The 18,116-nt window shown below is 49.8% G+C and overlaps 1 protein-coding gene across 1 annotated transcript; it reads left to right on the top strand.

Annotated features, from left to right (window-relative positions):
• Positions 1–1,479: 1,479 nt before the first annotated feature.
• Positions 1,480–13,385, top strand: PIRT (phosphoinositide interacting regulator of transient receptor potential channels). The gene is made up of 2 exons (XM_025362886.1): positions 1,480–2,212; positions 10,071–13,385. The coding sequence occupies exon 2, from the start codon at positions 10,209–10,211 to the stop codon at positions 10,620–10,622; it is 414 nt and encodes a 137-aa protein (XP_025218671.1). The 5' UTR covers positions 1,480–2,212; positions 10,071–10,208; the 3' UTR covers positions 10,623–13,385.
• The last annotated feature ends 4,731 nt before the right edge of the window (positions 13,386–18,116 follow it).

Here is an 18,116-nt window from a genome sequence, read left to right as displayed (position 1 = left end):
AAATATGTACTTATACACGTGTGTATTATATGCATATATATTATGTATACATTCTTTAAGCACTTGCTATGAGCATTTTCTCATTTAATATTCATAAAAACTCTGTGATGTAGTAATGATCCCACTCAATGAATACATGAGGAAATTAAGGCCCAGAGAAGTAATTCATCCAAGGCCAAATACGGAGATAGCAATATACCTCACATAGCTACCTTATAGAGTTGTGTGGGGAATAAGTGAATTGCTGTATATATAAAGTGCTTAGAAGAGTGCCCGACATGGAGGGAGTAATAAATAAGGGTTTGACTTACGGATGGTATTACTCTGCCACACTGCCATGCCCTGCAGAGGGTGGGGGACTAGCCTGAACTTTGTAAAAATAAATAAATAAATCATTTGATTATTTGCATTGCAAAATAATTCACTCTAGGGTTCCTCTGCAAGCCAGGTCACTTGGTGTTACAAACTGATTTGAGTATAAAGTCAGAGGCACCTAAGCAAAGCAACTCACATCCTCAAAAACCTTCAACGTCGAGTTCCCCTGGACACTCAAGGCAGGCCTCTCACTGCTCATTGCCCTGAGCAGAGATGCTCATCTTCGCAGAGAACAGAGGGCGTACTCAGCCTGATCTCTCACAGCAGCTCAGGGAACAGGCTCATCCTCCTGGCTGTCTGCTTCTCTAGGCCTGAATCACATAGCAACCTCTGCAGAGCCTTCCAGACTCAGAATCTCCTGCTCATTGCACAGGTGAGGAACTCAAGATGTCAAATATGGGAGAGTCTCATACCTGCCTTGACGGCAGCTTCCTTGGACAGCTCCTAGGAAAGCCCTCCCAGCAGACCACAGAGGACGCCCCTCAGTGTACTGTTCCCAGTAGCAAGGATGCCCACCCACCAGTCATCCTGAGGAGCAGCAGCTGCCCACATTCTCAGGTTAGTGTGGGCCAGGGCAGGAGCCAGTGTGCCTTTCAGAATCGTAGGCAATTTTGCTGACCTCAGTGTATGCATCAGCATCTTGAGAACTGGCTACTCAACATCTCACACCCAGCTTCCCCAAACACAGACCGGTAAAGGTTTATAGAGGTGAAAACCTTTTCACCCTCCTTGCACTGATTTTCATCATTCTCTTCTCATCACGGTGGCAGCAGGCATTGCATAAAAAGCAACAGGGCGGCTGGGCGCGGTGGCTCAAGCCTGTAATCCCAGCACTTTGGGAGGCCGAGACGGGCGGATCACGAGGTCAGGAGATCGAGACCATCCTGGCTAACACAGTGAAACCCCGTCTCTACTAAAAAAAAAAAAATACAAAAAAACCAGCCGGGTGAGGTGGCGGGCGCCTGTAGTCCCAGCTACTCGGGAGGCTGAGGCAGGAGAATGGCGTAAACCCAGGAGGCGGAGCTTGCAGTGAGCTGAGATCCGGCCACTGCACTCCAGCCTGGGTGACAGAGCGAGACTCCGTCTCAAAAAAAAAAAAACAAGCTCTTTTGCCTTTGTTTGAGATGTCGGGCCCGGGATGGGGGTAAGTCCTGTTGTGGACTCCTGGCATTTTGTAACATAGGGTGCGCACCCACAGGCATTGGAAAGTTCCAAGGAGTGTCCCTGCCATCTTGCAACCAAGGGTGTTTTCTAAGTCTGCATGTGCCCCCTCCAATATCGAGAACACAGAGAGTTCCCAGATCGAATTACTAAGGCCTGCACTGAACAGACCCAGTGTAGCATGAGTCAGCCAGAGGGTCTGATCCAGTCTTTGGCAACCCATCCCCACCACCGTGGCACCACCACACACCTCCACCAACCCAGAAACTCCAGGTCCTCTGATTTCTGAGCCTGGATCAGGAGAAGCTGCCCTGCCCCGGCATCAACGGAACGCATGCCTCCATGAAACTTGAAGACAGACTGCAGAGAAACATCATGAATTTTTCACAAGATTCATCTCATCGTGGCTGAGCGCAGCTGAGAAAGCCACATTCCGAGGACCCGTGCCAACAGCTCACAAAGAGTTAACCCATTAGGCCATCGCCTGGTGAGCTCATCCATCCCTGCTGGAGCCTGCTCAGTTGCTGGGATTCACAGCACACCGACTTCTGGATGTGGTCAGGGTGGCTTTCTCTGGCTGGTATGGACTTGAGCAGAAACTCATTGCCGGCTTCCTCCTTGCACGAGCACCGAGTGATTCCCAGGTCCCCCATCCTCCCCTGGGACATCGAGGACAGTAAGTAAGGAGGGAACGTTTCCCTCTGCCCTTCCTTCCACCTCGCTGGAGGAAAGAGCTGGTTTTAACTTTGTTTTGGAGCGTGCTGTCTTTGAACTGGGGTTGGAAGGCAAGTAGGAACAACAAGCAGAGGAGAGGGGCCTATGCCCCGGGAGGGGGTGAAGCCAGCCTGGAGGCACTGCCTGCTGAGGGTCTTGGCAGACAGGGGTGGCTGGAGGAAGGGGGCCGCCCCTTGCTGGGTACTGGGAAGAAGGGAATTTGTGGGCAGAGGGCTGCTTCAGTCCTGCGTGTATAGCATCCAGCCTTCACCGTTAGCAGCCATTATGGGAAGGGCTGGGCAGGGACTATCCTATCAAATCTAGGTGGGAGAAGGAGCAAAAAAAGCCAGACCATAAAATGCAAGGCCACCCCCAGACCCCAGAGGACATGGGCGGAATCTCCGTCCCAGGCCATCCTCCTGGGCACCCCGTATCAGACCTCAGCAGCTGCCAATGTCTTCCTCCTACAGCTGTGGCAGGTGCCTGGGGCAGGTGCCAGAAAAACAAGGTAGGGTGCGCTGGCTGCCTCGGGAGTTTTATCTCAGAAAGGGGGAACAAGGCAGGCACATGCAAACACAGACAAAGACGTGGCTCAGTCAGGCAACTGTGTGCCGTGGGGACCCTATATCCGGGTAAAGCCAGACGTGATCACACACATGATCGCCCAAGTTATTTTTCTACCCTGTCACTGGCCAGGGTCTGGGCACCAGCTGGGTGGCCTGACAAGGGAGGTGAGTGGCACCCTCCAGGTTGACTGTGACCTTTGGGAAACTTCCCTTCCTAGAAGCGCTATGAGCAGCTGACAGATGGGTGGCCATGGCCATGGTGACAGCAGCAGCTTACTCAGAAACTCTCTAGCTTCTACTTTATCAGCCCAGACACTTGGCTCCCACTCACCTTCTCAGAGGGGTGGACAGTCACCAACAGAATGTCCTGGTGAGGGGAAGACAGCACTGCCAGAGAAGACAAGGGACTCTGAGGACGACCACTGGCAAGCTGGAGATGGGTGGGGCATTAATGGGGACTCCGTGAGGGAAACAGGAGGACCCTCCACTTCTCACCACTCTGGGTCTTCCACAGGAATAATACATGGTGTTACTCCCACCACTTCCATCCTGCCTTCCCCACTTCTCCCCCAGACTCCCCTCACTGGGCCCAGCCTCCCAGCAGTGAGGTAATGTGTGCCTCTCTCCTCTGCTTTCAGCTCTTGCAACTCCCAGAATAGCCCAGGTGCTATCGGAGCTCTCTAGATGGAGGGGCCTGAGGGGCAGAAACTCGGGAAGGGCCAGATAACTCCAGGTCCAAGCACAGCAGCACAGCGGAACCTCTTACAATATTAAGGTCACCAGATGTACTGCCAGGTGCCCAATTCAATTTGAATTTGATGATGAATAAATTTTTTGCATACATTGCTCCCATGCAATATTGAAACATTCTTATACGAAAAAGATATCCATTGTTGATCTGAGGCTGAAATGTAACTGGACACCTTGTAGTTTTATTCTCTAAATCTGACAACCCTATTAATACCAATCGTATTTCAGCACGTTCAAAGGAGGACAGCACCAGGGAAAGGCTGGGGAGTGAGTTCGGAGGTGGAGATGTACAGGTACGGGGTGGTGGAATGCAAGTGAAGAAAACAAGAAGAATAAAAAAGCAGGGCCCTTTCCTTGAGAAAGCATAAATAAAAGAGCAGGGCTGGTCGGGCACAGTAGCTCACGCCGGTAATCCTAACAGTTTGGGAGGCTGAGGGAGGTGGATCACCTGAGGTCAGGAGTTCAAGGCCAGCCTGGCCAACATGGCAAAACCCCGTCTCTACTAAAAATACAAAAATTAGCCAGGCATGGTGGCAGCACCTGTAATCTCAGCTACTTGAGAGGCTGAGGCAGGAGAATCGCTTGAACCTGGGAGGTGGAGGTTGCAGTGAGCTAAGATCATACCAGTTCACTCTAGCCTGGGCAAAAGAGCAAAACATCATAAAATAAAATAAAATAAAATAAAATAAAATAAAATTAAAAAATAAAATAAAAGCAGGATTTGGAGGCCGGCAGCTCTGAGCCTGTGTTCCTAGCTGCAAAATGGGAATGCTAATAGTATTACCCTCTTAGAGCGAAGGATTAAAAGAGACTCCCCAGGCAAAGAAAGTGGCACACGCCAGGCATCTTATGCTGGATTTGTGGCATGGTGACAGGGGTGACTTTGAGGCCGCTGTGCCACAGGCCCCTTACTGGCCTCTTGCTGCTTGCTGGCCCCAGCTCGGGGACCCGGCATCCTTGGCAGCTCCACCCCACAGTCCTGGGCCTATCTCCTCAGCCAAGGCTGCAGTTCCGTTTACTATGTTCCACCTCGGGTGTCCTCCCCACTTGCTTTTCCCATGATTTTGAAAAGAAACATTAAAACTGCCCCAAAGAGGGGCAGGATAGACTTGAACACAGAGTCTGGAGCCAGGCAGGCTGCAAAACTCACATTCCAATCCAGATGCTCTCCTCACCTGTGAGTCATCTTGAGCCAGTCACTTATACCTCTCTGATCCTCAGTTTCCTCACCGGCAAAGTGGGGCAAGAATATAGCTTCCCCAGCCGGGCACGGTGGCTCAAGCCTGTAATCCCAGCACTTTGGGAGGCCGAGACGGGCAGATCACGAGGTCAGGAGATGGAGACCATCCTGGCTAACATGGTGAAACCCCGTTTCTACTAAAAAATACAAAAAAAACTAGCCAGGCGAGGTGGCGGGTGCCTGTAGTCCCAGCTACTTGGGAGGCTGAGGCAGGAGAATGTTGTGAACCCGGGAGGCGGAGCTTGCAGTGAGCCAAGATCCGGCCACTGCACTCCAGCCTGGACGACAGAGTGAGACTCTGTCTCAAAAAAAAAAAAAGAATATAGCTTCCCCAGAGGAGTGACTAGGTGGGAGGATGAAATGAGGCAATGCAGACAAAGCATTTAGCGTGGTTCCCGCCACACACTAAGCATTTGATAAATGGTCGTTATTATTATTGTATAAAAAGCACCTGCCTTCCCCAGCCACATGGCTTCTTTGGCCTTGTGGAAGCAGCTGAGGTACATTGGAGATTTTTTTAGGAACTTCGGCCAGCAGAAGGAAGCCTGCCTTGGCGAGGTGAGCGGTCACTCAGGCCAAAGAAGGGAGGCAGGGAGGATTTGGTCAGTGTGTCCTGCCTTTGCCCCTTCACAGCTGCCTCCATGCCGCCTTGTGAGCTGCTTCCTTCCTAACACCTGGCTGTAAGATCAAAGGGAGTTTTTTACAACCACTGGGTGGGAAGGAACAGGACCAGTGACTTGGTAAAGCAGTACGAGTCAGGTTCTAACCTTCTGTAGTTAAAAAAAAAAAAAAAAAAAAGGCCGGGCACGGTGGCTCACTCCCGTAATCTCAATACTTTGGGAGGCCAAGGCAGGCGGATCATGAGGTTAGGAGATCGAGACCATCCTGGCTAACACGGTGAAACCTCGTCTCTACTAAAAATACAAAAAATTAGCCAGGCATGGTGGCGGGCACCTGTAGTCCCAGCTACTCGGGAGGCTGAGGCAGGTGAATGGCGTGAACCTGGGAGGTGGAGGTTGCAGTGAGCTGAGATCGTGCCACTGCACTGCAGCCTGGACAAGAGCGAAACGCCATCTCAAAAAAAAAAAAAAGAAAAACCAGAATCAGAACATCGCCAGCACCTCAAAAGTCCCCATTCCAGTCACTACCACCACCAAAGGCAGCCACTATCCTAACCTCTCATAGCATAGACTGTTTTACATGTATTTGAAATTTACGGAAATGAGATCACATCGCATGCATTCTTTCTCCGTCTGGCTTCTCGTTGCTATATAGTCCCAGACCAGCACTGTTTCTTGGTGCCAGCCTGCAGCCTTCTCAGCCTGGTTGTGTACTATAATTAAGTCCCCACCCAGTTGAACACTTCCTGTTCCTGAGCTCCCTCACTCCCAGATGGCAGCTCCCAGGAGCAAGCCCTTCCCTGCCCAGCCCCAGCTATCTTCTCTGACACCACTGAGAATCCCTGCATTTTAATTCCTTCATCACAACCTTTCCAACCTCAGGAAACAGCAATCATATCTCCCCATGTCTTCACTGAAAAGGACTGGAAATGACTACTGAGAAAAAGAAATTCTGCTTAAGATGATCAAACACCCTCATATGAGACCAGATTGCAATAACCAGCTGAAGGTCTCCTAACAGCTTTATGAACCCATCCCTGCCCCTCAGCCCACAGAGAAAAAAAAAAAAAAATTCACTTTTTAAATGGCTGCTTCGCTTATGCAAATATACCACAGGCTTCAAAGGGAAGTACACACTGAGTGTCTACGGTTACAAAAGCACCTTGTAATATTTTCGAGTCGTAGGAAGCAGAGATCCAAACTGTAACATCACCAAGGCCAAATTCTGAAGGCCTTGGTTACAACTCCTCTGTCTCCCTGTTAAAGGGGAGGGATCTGTAACTGCTTGTTCTAGAGAATGGAATCATTATTCTTGGGGTCGGGGGTGACACTAGTTCAGAAAAGTTCAGGCCTGAGCAGTGAGGGATGGAATGAGCAGGTTGGAGAGATTCAGCTGAAACTGACACCGTCAGAAGGATTGAAGGAGAACGCATTCAGTAAAGGACCCCTCTCTGTGTAGAAGTGCCTTGGTCAAGCGGAAGGGGCAGGTTGCAGATAAATGTAACAAGTATCAGGACTTGGGAGCCACCAGCTCCAGACACCAACTCCTTTATCCCAAGCTGTCTTTAAGTCCTGGCCAGTAATACGGTTTCCCAAAGTGCACCCCACCACAGATCTGAGTCTAATTCCAGCCTCCCTCGCAGGCATCCTATTTGAGCTGGGGAAGGTGGTTTCATTGTGACCGGGATGAATAGTCCACCTTCCCCGATACAATTTTCTGCTAGGGAAAGAAATCTCTTGCATCCCACTCACAAACAGGGATATTTGTTTTTTTTTTTTTTTTTTTTTTTTTTTTTGAGATGGAGTCTCGCTCTGTTCAGGCTGGAGTGCAGTGGCCGGATCTCAGCTCACTGCAAGCTCCGCCTCCCGGGTTCCCGCCATTCTCCTGCCTCAGCCTCCCGAGTAGCTGGGACTACAGGCGCCCGTCACCTCGCCCGGCTAGTTTTTTGTATTTTTAGTAGAGATGCTGATGTGAGTAGGCTGTGAGTAGCCAAACAGGAAACAGAAGAAGACAGAGGAGGAAGCGCAGGATTCTTGGCCAGGAAAGAGGGTAGAAGCCAAGGTCCAGAGGCTTCGATCTGAAGAGGGAAAAAGGGCAGAAGCCTAGGAGAACTGCTTAAGGAAAGTCATCCCAAGCAGGCAGGGGACCCTCAGAGAACAGCCAGAGAGCTTGAGGACTCGGGGTACAGGAGGAGAGAGCCTGCGGACTCTGTCCCAGACAGCAGCAAATGCCTGAGCTTACTGCAGGGAAGGATCCAGGCTCCTGCTAGAAGACAAATAAGTGTGTAAGTGGTTTCTATGTAAGTGGAGAAGGTCCTGCGTTTGTCCTTAGCAACCAGTGGAAGGGAGAGGAGGGGAAACGAGGGAGAGAGAGTTGTTCATTTACTTACTCATTCAGTTAAAGATAAGCTACATCTCTGGGGTACAGAGCACTGTACAGACACCTTGGAGACATCTGAAAGATGAATCAGGGCAGTACCTTTGTGAAACCTCCAGGCAGGGAACCTGGGCTCTCTCAAACAGAACCTATCCTCAGGAAGTATCTAATATCAATCGTTTACATCTTATGACCTTGTTGTAAATACATAGACCTTTGCCTTGAAGCCACATTTCTGATTATGAAATGTAAGGCTTTAATCGAGGCTGGGCGCGGTGGCTCACACCTATAATCCCAGCACTTTGGGAGGCTAAGGAGAGTGGATCACCTGAGGTCAGGAGTTCAAGACCAGCCTGACCAACATGGTGAAACCCTGTCTCTACTGAAAACACAAAAATTAGCTGGGTGTGGTGGCGAGTGCCTGTAATCTCAGCTACTCAGGAGGCTGAGGCAGGAGAATCGCTGGAACCCGGGAGGCGGAGGTTGCAGTGAGCCAAGATTGCACCTTTGCACTCCAGCCTGGGCGACAAGAGCAAAACTACACATAAAAAAAAGAAAAGAAAAGAAAAGAAATCCTTTAATCTGACATTAAAAGAATTTGAGAAAGCATTGGTATGGTGAAGTATTTGGTGGGCAAGCAGTACTTCTCTACAGCCCAGCCCTGAAATTGCTCTACATGGATGACCATCTACCTTTCCTGAGTTGGGGTCAGAGATGAGGGAGTCCCAGTGGCTGAGAGCCATGCAGATGGGCTCTCGATGAGACACTGGAGTGGGCAGTTGAGTGAGACTCCATACCTTTCCAGGCCTAAGAATAGGAAGCTGGAAATTGGCCTCAATGTAATTAACATGGAGGGTGGGGAAGGGTAGCATTTAGATCTTAGAAGGTTGCACTGTGGGGGCTGGGCACGGTGACTCATGCCTGTAATCCCAGCACTTTGGGAGGCCGAGGTGGGCGGATCACCTGAGGTCGGGAATTTGAGACCAGCCTGACCAACATGGAGAAACCCTGCCTCTACTAAAAATACAAAATTAGCTGGGAATGGTGGTGTATGCCTGTAATCCCCACTACTCAGGAGGCTGAGACAGGAGGATTGCTTGAACCTGGGAGGCAGAGGTTGCGGTGAGCTGAGATCACTCCATTGCACTCCAGCCTGGGCAACAAGAGTGAAACTCCATCTCAAAAACAGGAAAAAAGGTTGCACTGTGAACCTGAGATCTCACTGTCCTCTGCTGACAGAGCACATGAAAGCCCAGGCTGCACGAAACGGTGTTCTCCAACCTGTGCATAGCCCGGTAGGAGTAACGGGTTTACATCTGAGCTTGGGCAGTTCCTTATCGTGTGATCTTCAAGACGTTGCTTCACCTCTCTGAAGCTTCACTATCTCATCTGTAAAACAGAACTAATGCCTAATTCACAGGTTTATTGTGAGTTTCAGTTTAATAAAGGAAGTGTTTGATGCAGTGTCTGGCACAGGACACGCATGCAGAATTTATCTATAAAGCATCACTCTTCTAATAGACAAACGATATCATTTATGGAGTACTTGCCATATGCTAGGCATTATTTCAGTGCATTACACCACTTAACTCACATGACCTTTGTGAAAATTCTATGAAAGAAGTAATGTTATCCTCATCTTATAGGTAAGAAAACTGAGACAAAGAGAGGTTGAGTAGTTCCATCAAGATCAGACAGCTAGAAAGTGGTTGGGTCTGAAAATAAAATGCCATTCAATAAACTATAGCTGACCGGGCGCAGTGGCTCATGCCTGTAATCCCAGCACTTTGGGAGACCGAGGCGGGCGGATAACTTGAGGTCAGGAGTTCAAGACCAGCCTGGTCAACATGGTGAAAACCTGTCTCTACTAAAAATACAAAAATCAGCCAGGCTTCATGGTGGGAGCCTGTAATCCCAGCTACTCAGGAGGCTGAGGCAGAAGAATCACTTGAACCTGGGAGGTGGAGGTTGCAGTGAGTTGAGGTTACGCCACTACACTCCAGCCTGGGTGACAGAGGGAGACTCTGTCTCAAAAAAAAAAGAAAAAAAAAAAAAACTATAGCTTTTGTTTGTTTCTAAAATGGCATCACTTGTTTTAAATATTAAAAGCTATTGAATAAATATTTAAATAGTGATCCTTGTTTTAAATAGTAAAAGCTATTGAATAAAATGTTATAATATTTATCTCTCACAAGAAAAAAAATTATACCAGCTTGGGTGGTTTCTTATTTATGTGAATTTCATTTCACTTTCTTTTTTGGCTTCAGCTCAAAGACCTTGTTCACCCTCCACTGAGAGCGGGGCTAGAGATGGATGCTGAGTACAGGAAGGGTGTGTGAGGATTCCTTTGGCTCCACTCTTGTTTCCAACTTTTGCCGGTCCTAGGTGCCCAGTCCTGAGCAATCATGACGATGGAGACTCTCCCCAAGGTTCTAGAGGTCGATGAGAAGTCTCCGGAAGCCAAGGACCTGCTGCCCAGCCAGACCGCCAGCTCCCTGTGCATCAGCTCCAGGAGCGAGTCTGTCTGGACCACCACCCCCAGGAGTAACTGGGAAATCTACCGCAAGCCCATCGTCATCATGTCGGTGGGCGGTGCCATCCTGCTTTTTGGCGTGGTCATCACCTGCTTGGCCTACACCTTGAAGCTGAGTAAGAATAATCTCTCCATCCTCAAAATGGTAGGGCCCGGCTTCCTGTCCCTGGGACTCATGATGCTGGTGTGCGGGCTGGTGTGGGTGCCCATCATCAAAAAGAAACAGAAGCACAGACAGAAGTCGAATTTCTTACGCAGCCTCAAGTCCTTCTTCCTGACTCGCTGATGGTGGTTTCCACATCTCCCTGCCACCTTGACTGGGAGAAGATCTGACGACCATATCCGACATCCCCTTCTCCTCTGTGGGGTGCCATAAAACTGATCCAGGAAAATGCTCTTCCTGACCCAGTGGGGAAGACAGAGCTCAGGGCTCCATCCTCCATGCAGCCGGGAATGTTGCCAGATATATCCACTTTATCTCTGTTCTGACTGATGCTTCCTTGGATCTTGGCTGTGGCCTTCCCTTTCGTCACTCTAACCCCCTGCCTCTGCGTCCAGACATCATTCATCCAACACTCTCTACCAAGTGCAATGCATGCTGGGAAATTCTTCGGGGGTGGGCTATGCCCCAGGGAGAACTTCTTGTTCACATACCTGAGTGCCAGAGCTGGATTCTTCATTTGCATCCTTCTGGAACCAAAACTGACCCACGGAGGTCCTTTACAGAGGAGGGAGGGACGGCTGAGTTCTAACCCATTGGGTTTGACAGCCCCAGCTCCCTCAGCAGACTTTCAAGATCACAAGTATCAAACATTCCAAAGACTGAACAATGAAGGGAGGCCTGGGAAAAACACTCTCCAAGATGACACGTGCCCCTGGACATGGCAACATGACTCTGGGGGTTTGTCAGCTGAAGAAGTTTAACTCCTAATTATATAATATTTACATCAGAGGGGTAGGCCAGGGGATGTCACGGTTTCTGCTTGACCTTCTAACTTCTTCTCATTGACCACTTTCTTTGAACTTGGTCGTTAGCCGAGGACGAATGCACGTTGCCCTAATTTCTTTCCTACCCCTGCCTCTACCTCTGCGTCTAGAACAGCAAAATGGAAAGATACGGAGGGATCCTGTAAGATTGTTTTCCCCTTCACGTCTATCAAGATCAAAATGGAGAGGATCAAGTTCCGTATCCGAATGATCTGTAGGTTTCTAGAGATGGAATTCACGCTAGAAAATTCCAACTTCTGTTATCCCTGCCCCCGCCCAACAAAAAAGTCAATACTTATTCAGTGTCCCGCTCTGGGATAAGCCCTGGCTGGGAGCAAGACACGATCCCTGCTGTCTTCTTGCTTCCCAAGGTGAGAGAGGCAGCCAAGCCAACCAGCAAAATGCAGGTGGTTGTGGGAACACAGGAGGCGTCTACCCTAAACTTGAGAGAGGACGGAGAAATTCCTGGAGGCCATGTCCTCCAACCCAAAAATGAAAGGAAGGATAAGAGTTGCCAAAGAGAGGAAAGAACAGCATTGGGAGCAGCAGGCGCTGCCGTGTGTGTGCAGGAGCAGCTTGGGGAAGGAGAAGCACGATGGAATTAGGAAACTGCACGGCCCCTTGTCTGACTCCCAGATGTTTTTACTTCATCCCTCTCTTGCCTGACTTCCCACCTCTTCCCCAAGTGCCTAGTGTAGCTTCTCCTGGAGGCACATTGAGAGCCTCCTGGGGTCTATGGTAGAGACGGGAAGTGGGTTTCCAGAGGGCCTGCCAAGCAGAGAGTCCCTGAGAGGTAAGTGCTTCTGTAACTCCCTGTGGCAATCAAGAGGCCCATAGGTGAAGGAACAGAAGTGGTACCTGTGAGGGGGCCAGTCACACTGCCCTAGGCCAAGCCAAAGACTCCTGGAGAGCATTTGGTAATGAGGTGTGAGAGGAGAGCATCCTGCACCAGAATCACCCTTGTCTTGAGGTAATTCTCTTCACTCTTCAGCCTTGTGGCCTCCCCAGTCACCATGGCCCTCCAGATATCCCCATCCTCCATGGCAGTTCCATATGCAGAGCCAGAATCCATCCTTATTCCCTCTGCACTGTGGGAAAATCCATGGATGCAAGCACTTTTGTCATGGGGACCACCCCTTACCTGACCCACCCACGGAGTCAGAGTTTGGGGAACTCATGACCGTTGAGGTTCACCCAGGATGGCCATAGCCTTCATGCAGACCCATGCCAGTGTGGCCAGGTCTCTAGCTCACCTCTAGCCCTGCACACAGGCGGTCAGGACCACTCTTGGGAGCATTGCAAGTGCTGTGTCATTAATCGTAGTTTTAGTGCCTCAGTGACAAACATTGCAGATCATTTTTCTTCTTCTGACATGAATGCAGATTTGAGATTGGCCCTATAATATCACCCTTGCATTTCTCGATGCGTTCTTAAATGGGAGCAAATGGGATGGGCCCCAACTCACTCACTGGAAACCCATACTCCGGGTGCCTCATTTCCTCTGCCCAGGAGCTTGTAGCCTGGGCACAGCTATATGAGGAGGGCCCATTTGGATGCCGCTATCACGGATGTCTTAGTGGAAGGAAGTTTGAGGACAACCACAACTCTAGAAGTCCAGGTTCTGGATTCACTCTGCAGACTCTAGCAGTACCTGCCTCCATTCCCTGCCCACTCAAGCTAGTTTCTCAGCAGAGAAAACATGAGGAAATATCCCCATTGTCATCCCCACTGGGATCCTCCACATGAGTGTGGGCTGGAAATGTTCCAGGGTCACACTGAGGCAGGACATTGAGGTATTTGCCAATGCCTGTTGCCCCATGGAAGGCTGAAGTATGGATGCACCTGATCTGGGAATGCAGCCCAGGTCAGACTCCACATTTCTGCAACAAAGCATCACCTGCAATGACTCTTTTCATGTCAGTGGGTCAAAGGACAGAACCAGCTTCCATGTTTTCAGCTCACTAGATTGTATCATGCTCCCCACGGCTATTATGTTTGGGAGAGTTTGATCTAACCTGAAGCCTAAAGGAATCAATGTAATGTTGAATTGTATTCAATGTAACAGTGTCTGCTGTGTTTTCATTCCTCTCTTCAGGAATTTCAAGACTATGTCCACCAATTAATTCCTCTAAAATGCACCCCACCCTCCATTGCCACACATCCTTCTCCCCAGATTGCTACCTGGGAGAAAATGGACAGGATGGGTTTTGTGCATGGTTCCTCAGGCATCTTGTAGGAACTGATGACCCTACTCTGAGATGCTGACAGGGCAGAGACCAGCAGCTTCCAACTCTTTCCATCCCCAAAAGTCAAGTACTGAGACCAAAAAAAGAGAAACCGAGAAAGAACTGTCCAGAATGCATCAGTGTTCCAGGGCAAGGCAGGCAGCTGCTCCAAGATCAGCCTATCAATGTCCCCAGTAACTGACAAGTGCAGGCACAAGGAGCAGGTGCAGTTCAGCTCCCCGGTCTCCTTTCTTCTAAGCCCCTTCTCCCCATCTTCTGGGCTGACCTCCTCTGCCCCTTCAGCTTTTTAATCCTGACTCTCTTCCACTTGGCTTCCCACCAAACTCACTGTGGCCTTGACTTTCTGCTTACGCTAGCTGGCTCAATCCATAAAGGAAGAAAGAAAGCAACTGGTGGTGTGTCTGGGTAGAACAAAGAATATTTTATTCCTCCTTCAATTCCTGCAACATTTCCAGAGTCATGACCTGCCTCCCAACCCTTCTTGACCCTCATACCCATCTCCTCACTGTTTCCTGCCCTCAGAGATCAGAGGATACTGGAAAACAAAAACCCAGAGCTCCAAACATGTCTGATATTAAACACGTGCAAGGAAACTGCCCAGCGGGTGTACCTGGGGATGCTGCTGGGTGGCACCAACCCTGTGCCATGGGGGGTTTGGAGGGTGAGGTTGGGGAGGGGAGGACAGAAGAAGGAAGGGTGATCAGAGGTGGTTGGCAAGGAAGCATTCTGGGGTGGTGTCTGAAGAGCAGAAGAATGAAATGATGATTGTTTATTGGGTGCTCACTAAGTGCCTGAAGAAAAATCTAAGCCCTTTATTCACTGACTCATTCAATCCTTTCCAAAATCCTGTCCTGAAATACTGTTACCATCATCCTCACTTTACAGGTGAGATAAGTAAGGCAGAGGGACATCAAGCTAGGACAGTATGATTGAAACCCAGCTGGTGTAGCTGCAGAGGCCACGCCCACACCCTCCACCTCCACAGACTCTCTAAAGGCCTCTGAGGAGCAGCAGAAGGCACCAGCATCATCAAGGTGGGGAAAACGGAAAGGGAGCTGAGGTCACCATACAGGCTGGGAGGGCACACCAGGCAAGGGCCCAGGACGGGGGTAAAATTCCTGGCCAGGAGCCCAGAAGGGAAGACAAAAGGAGCCACCAGCCAGGAAGAAACCCGCATTCTGAGTACCTCCTCTGTGCCAGACCCTGTGCTGGGGGCTTTCACACAGTTTAGTTTGTTCTTTTTCTTCCCTGTATTGAAACCTTTGTAACACCTTTTCCAGATAAGTAAATGAGGCTTAGAAAAGTAAGTTACATGTCCCGGGTCTCAGCCTGTAAGCACCAGATCAGAGGCGTAAGCCCACGGCTGCCTCCAGAGCTCATGTGCTCTCATACCCGGAGCTTCTGGCCATAGGCATGAGGTTCCGTGCTACGGGCATGGTCAGGGGCAGGAATGAGGCCTCCAATCACCACGCTGTCAAAGCAAGGTGGCCTTGGTACATCCAGCCTTTGTTCCAGGGGCCAGGCTCACTTACTGAGCAGCAGGAGGATTCAGGACCTTCTGACACAGGTTATGTGTCCACATTGCATCACATTATAGGCCAAGTTCATAACCCCTCAGAAGGCTAAAACCACCTCCCACAGGGAGTGCTTAGAAGAAAAGGGGCAATCAAGATCCAATACCATGCTGGGCGTGGGGGCTCACACCTGTAATCCCAGCACTGTGGGAGGCCGAAGCGGGCAGATCCCTTGAGGTCAGGCGTTCAAGACCAGCCTGGCTAACATGGTGAAACCCCGTCTCTACCAAAAATACAAAAATTAGCAGGGCGTGGTAGCAAGCACCTGTAATCCCAGCTACTTGGGAGGCTGAGGCAGGAGAATCGCTTGACCCCTGGAGGCAGAGTCTGCCGTGAGCCAAGATCATGCCAGTGCACTCCAGCCTGGGAAACAGATGGAGACTCCATCTCAAAAAAAAAAACGTTTAAAAGACCCAATACCACTTCTTCAGAGAAGAGCTGCTGAGCATCAGGTCTTCCCGCAGGCAGAGGTGCTTTAGGGGCCACTTACCCTGTTCCTTCATTCTCAGAAGACCCTCCCTCTATCTCTCACGACTAGAGAGGAGTCACTGAAGGACCTTGGGCTTGGTCACTGAAGGGCCTTGACTCTACTACACCAGGTCCTAGAAAGAAGCCCCCAGCAGAAACCAGGACAGACAATTGCCCTCCCAGGTCCTACCTCCATCCCCATCCCTGGAGCCCTGAGCCTGTGCTCCTGGCACCTGCAAGGAGGGCCAGTTCCTGTGGGCCGTTTCCTCCTATCCAGACCTGCACAGAGCTCCAGGCACTTCACCAGCCCAGCCATGGTCTGTGCGGTCAGCTTCCCCTGGTCTCCATAGGGAGGGTCCTCTATGGCTAAGGGACAGTGCTCACTTCTGTGGACTACAGGTGCAGGAAAGAGAGATTTCAGGCCTTCTCCAAGTCCAGGTCTCCTATTCCAAAAAGAAAGAAGTTTAGGTAAAGGTCACCTCCAAAATAAGACCATCTCCCACTGCACAGCAGGGCTCTCTGGCAAAACCACCAAAGTAACTGCAAAGAGGAGGGGGAGTGATGGCCAATGGCCCCTCGGACAATCATGTAGACTATATTGAGCTCTTTTTCAATCAATGTGGGGTTGCATGGGAGGAAGACCTGAAAGAGAAGGGAAGCAGATTCTACTGTGGCAGCCTTTGCCCAACTCATTCCCTGGGGGGCCTGGGGCCCTTCCCTTCCTCTGATGCCTTTCTCAGACATGGTCTCTGATCCCTCCCTCAGGAGTAGCTATTAGCCTGGCATTTCAAGGCCCCGAGTACCTGCCATGCACCAGACATCAAAACTGGGGATGCTGTGAGGAAGACAAGCTATCATCTCAGAAAGCAATCAGGAGAGTCCACAGAGGAGAGAAGCAAGGAGATCATCAGTTATGATACAGTAGGATGGAGACAGGGAGGACGGAATGCAGAGGGTGTGTGCCCATGTCAGTCTGACCCCAGGCTGCCTTTCCAGCTCTCTAGAATGGAGCTATGACAGGTGTTCACATCAGAGGTAGGATGCAAGAGGAAAGGAATGGGGAGATGGAGGGAGAGGGGGACTGGGAGCTGCCTATGGGTTAGTAGGAGGACCCCAGCCTATAAAAAGCAATGCCATTTTGATTCTATTCACACCTCTATTTCACGGTCTTGCTTTTTGCCGTTTCCTTGGAAGCCTGTACATCATAGCCTTCAATTGTGTTGTACAGCTGTCATGTCTAAGGAAGGCACTTTGGGGGATCAATGTCCCCCCACGTGTCCCCATCTGGCTATACTTCTGTCCTGAAATCCAGCCATCAAAGAAACAGCAATGCAGTTTTTTCCCTTTCTTGGAATGTTGGTCTCCTGGAAGATTCTTCCCTAGATTCCATCTCTTCCTCATTCTAAATACTTCTCTGAATGATTTTGTCCATGACAGTGGCTTCAGTTATTCTCTGTGTGTCGGTGACTTTGCAAAACATACATCTAAATGCCTACTGAATATGCAGTATTAGCTTCCTATTGTGGTTGTAAAATAAAAAGGAACACCATAACTTTAGTAGCTTAAACCAACACAAATTCATTATCTCACAGTTCAGGAGGTCAGAAGTCCAACATGGATCTCACAGGACTAAAGCCCAGGTGCAGGCAGGGTTGCATCCTTCTGGATTCTCTAGGGGAGAATCTGTTCCTTGCTTTTCCCAGCTTCTGAAGGCCGCCTGCAGTCCCCAGCTTGAGGCCCCCTCCATCTTCATAGCCAACGTCCGCAGAAGACGGATGGTGTTCTTATGTCATCACAGCTCTTCTCTGACCCTCCTGCCTCCCTCTTTCATTTATAAGGACCCCTATGTGGTGCTGTATGTTGGGCACTTATATTAAGACCTTACATTGGGCCTCCCTGGATAGCCCAGGATAATCTCCCAATCTTAAAATCCTTTTATGAGTCTGCTTAGGCTGCCATAACAAAATGCCACAACTGGATGGCTTGAACACAAGAAATTTGTTTTCCCACAGTTCTTGGGGCCAGAAGTCTAACAGCAAGGTGTCAGCAGGTTTGGTTCTTCTGAGGGCTCTCTGTTTGGCTTGCAGATGGCCATAGTCTCCCTGTGTGTCCACGTGGTCCTTTCTCTTTGCGTGTCTGTTCCCTAATCTCATCTTCTTATAGGGACCCCCAGACACATTTCATCAGGGCCTCTTTAAACGCTCTGTCTCTAAATACAGTCCAATTCTGAGGTGCTGGGGATTCAAATCTTAATATATGAATGTGGAGACAATGCAGTTCAGCCCATAACACCCCTTAATCACAACTCAAAGTCCCTTTTGCCATGTATGGTAACCTACTCATAAATTCCAGGGACCTGGATGTGGACATCTTTAGGGGGCCATTGTTCTGCCTATGACAAAAACCTTCACCTTAATGCCTCCAGCAGTGTATACTCAACCTGCCTCAGACTGAATTGCTCCTCTTCTTTCTTCTGTGTCGCCTGCCTCAGGAAATGACACCACC

The sequence above is a fragment of the Theropithecus gelada genome, chromosome 16, assembly GCF_003255815.1.
Source record: "Theropithecus gelada isolate Dixy chromosome 16, Tgel_1.0, whole genome shotgun sequence".
Classification (NCBI taxonomy): Eukaryota; Metazoa; Chordata; class Mammalia; order Primates; family Cercopithecidae; genus Theropithecus; species Theropithecus gelada.
Note: the sequence above shows the minus strand (reverse complement) of the source record. Positions and strands in the feature narration are given on the sequence as shown.

What these genes read in the sequence shown, in the direction of transcription:
- PIRT (XM_025362886.1), top strand. Translation starts at nt 10,209, where the DNA reads ATGACGATGGAGACTCTCCCCAAGGTTCTAGAGGTCGATGAGAAGTCT.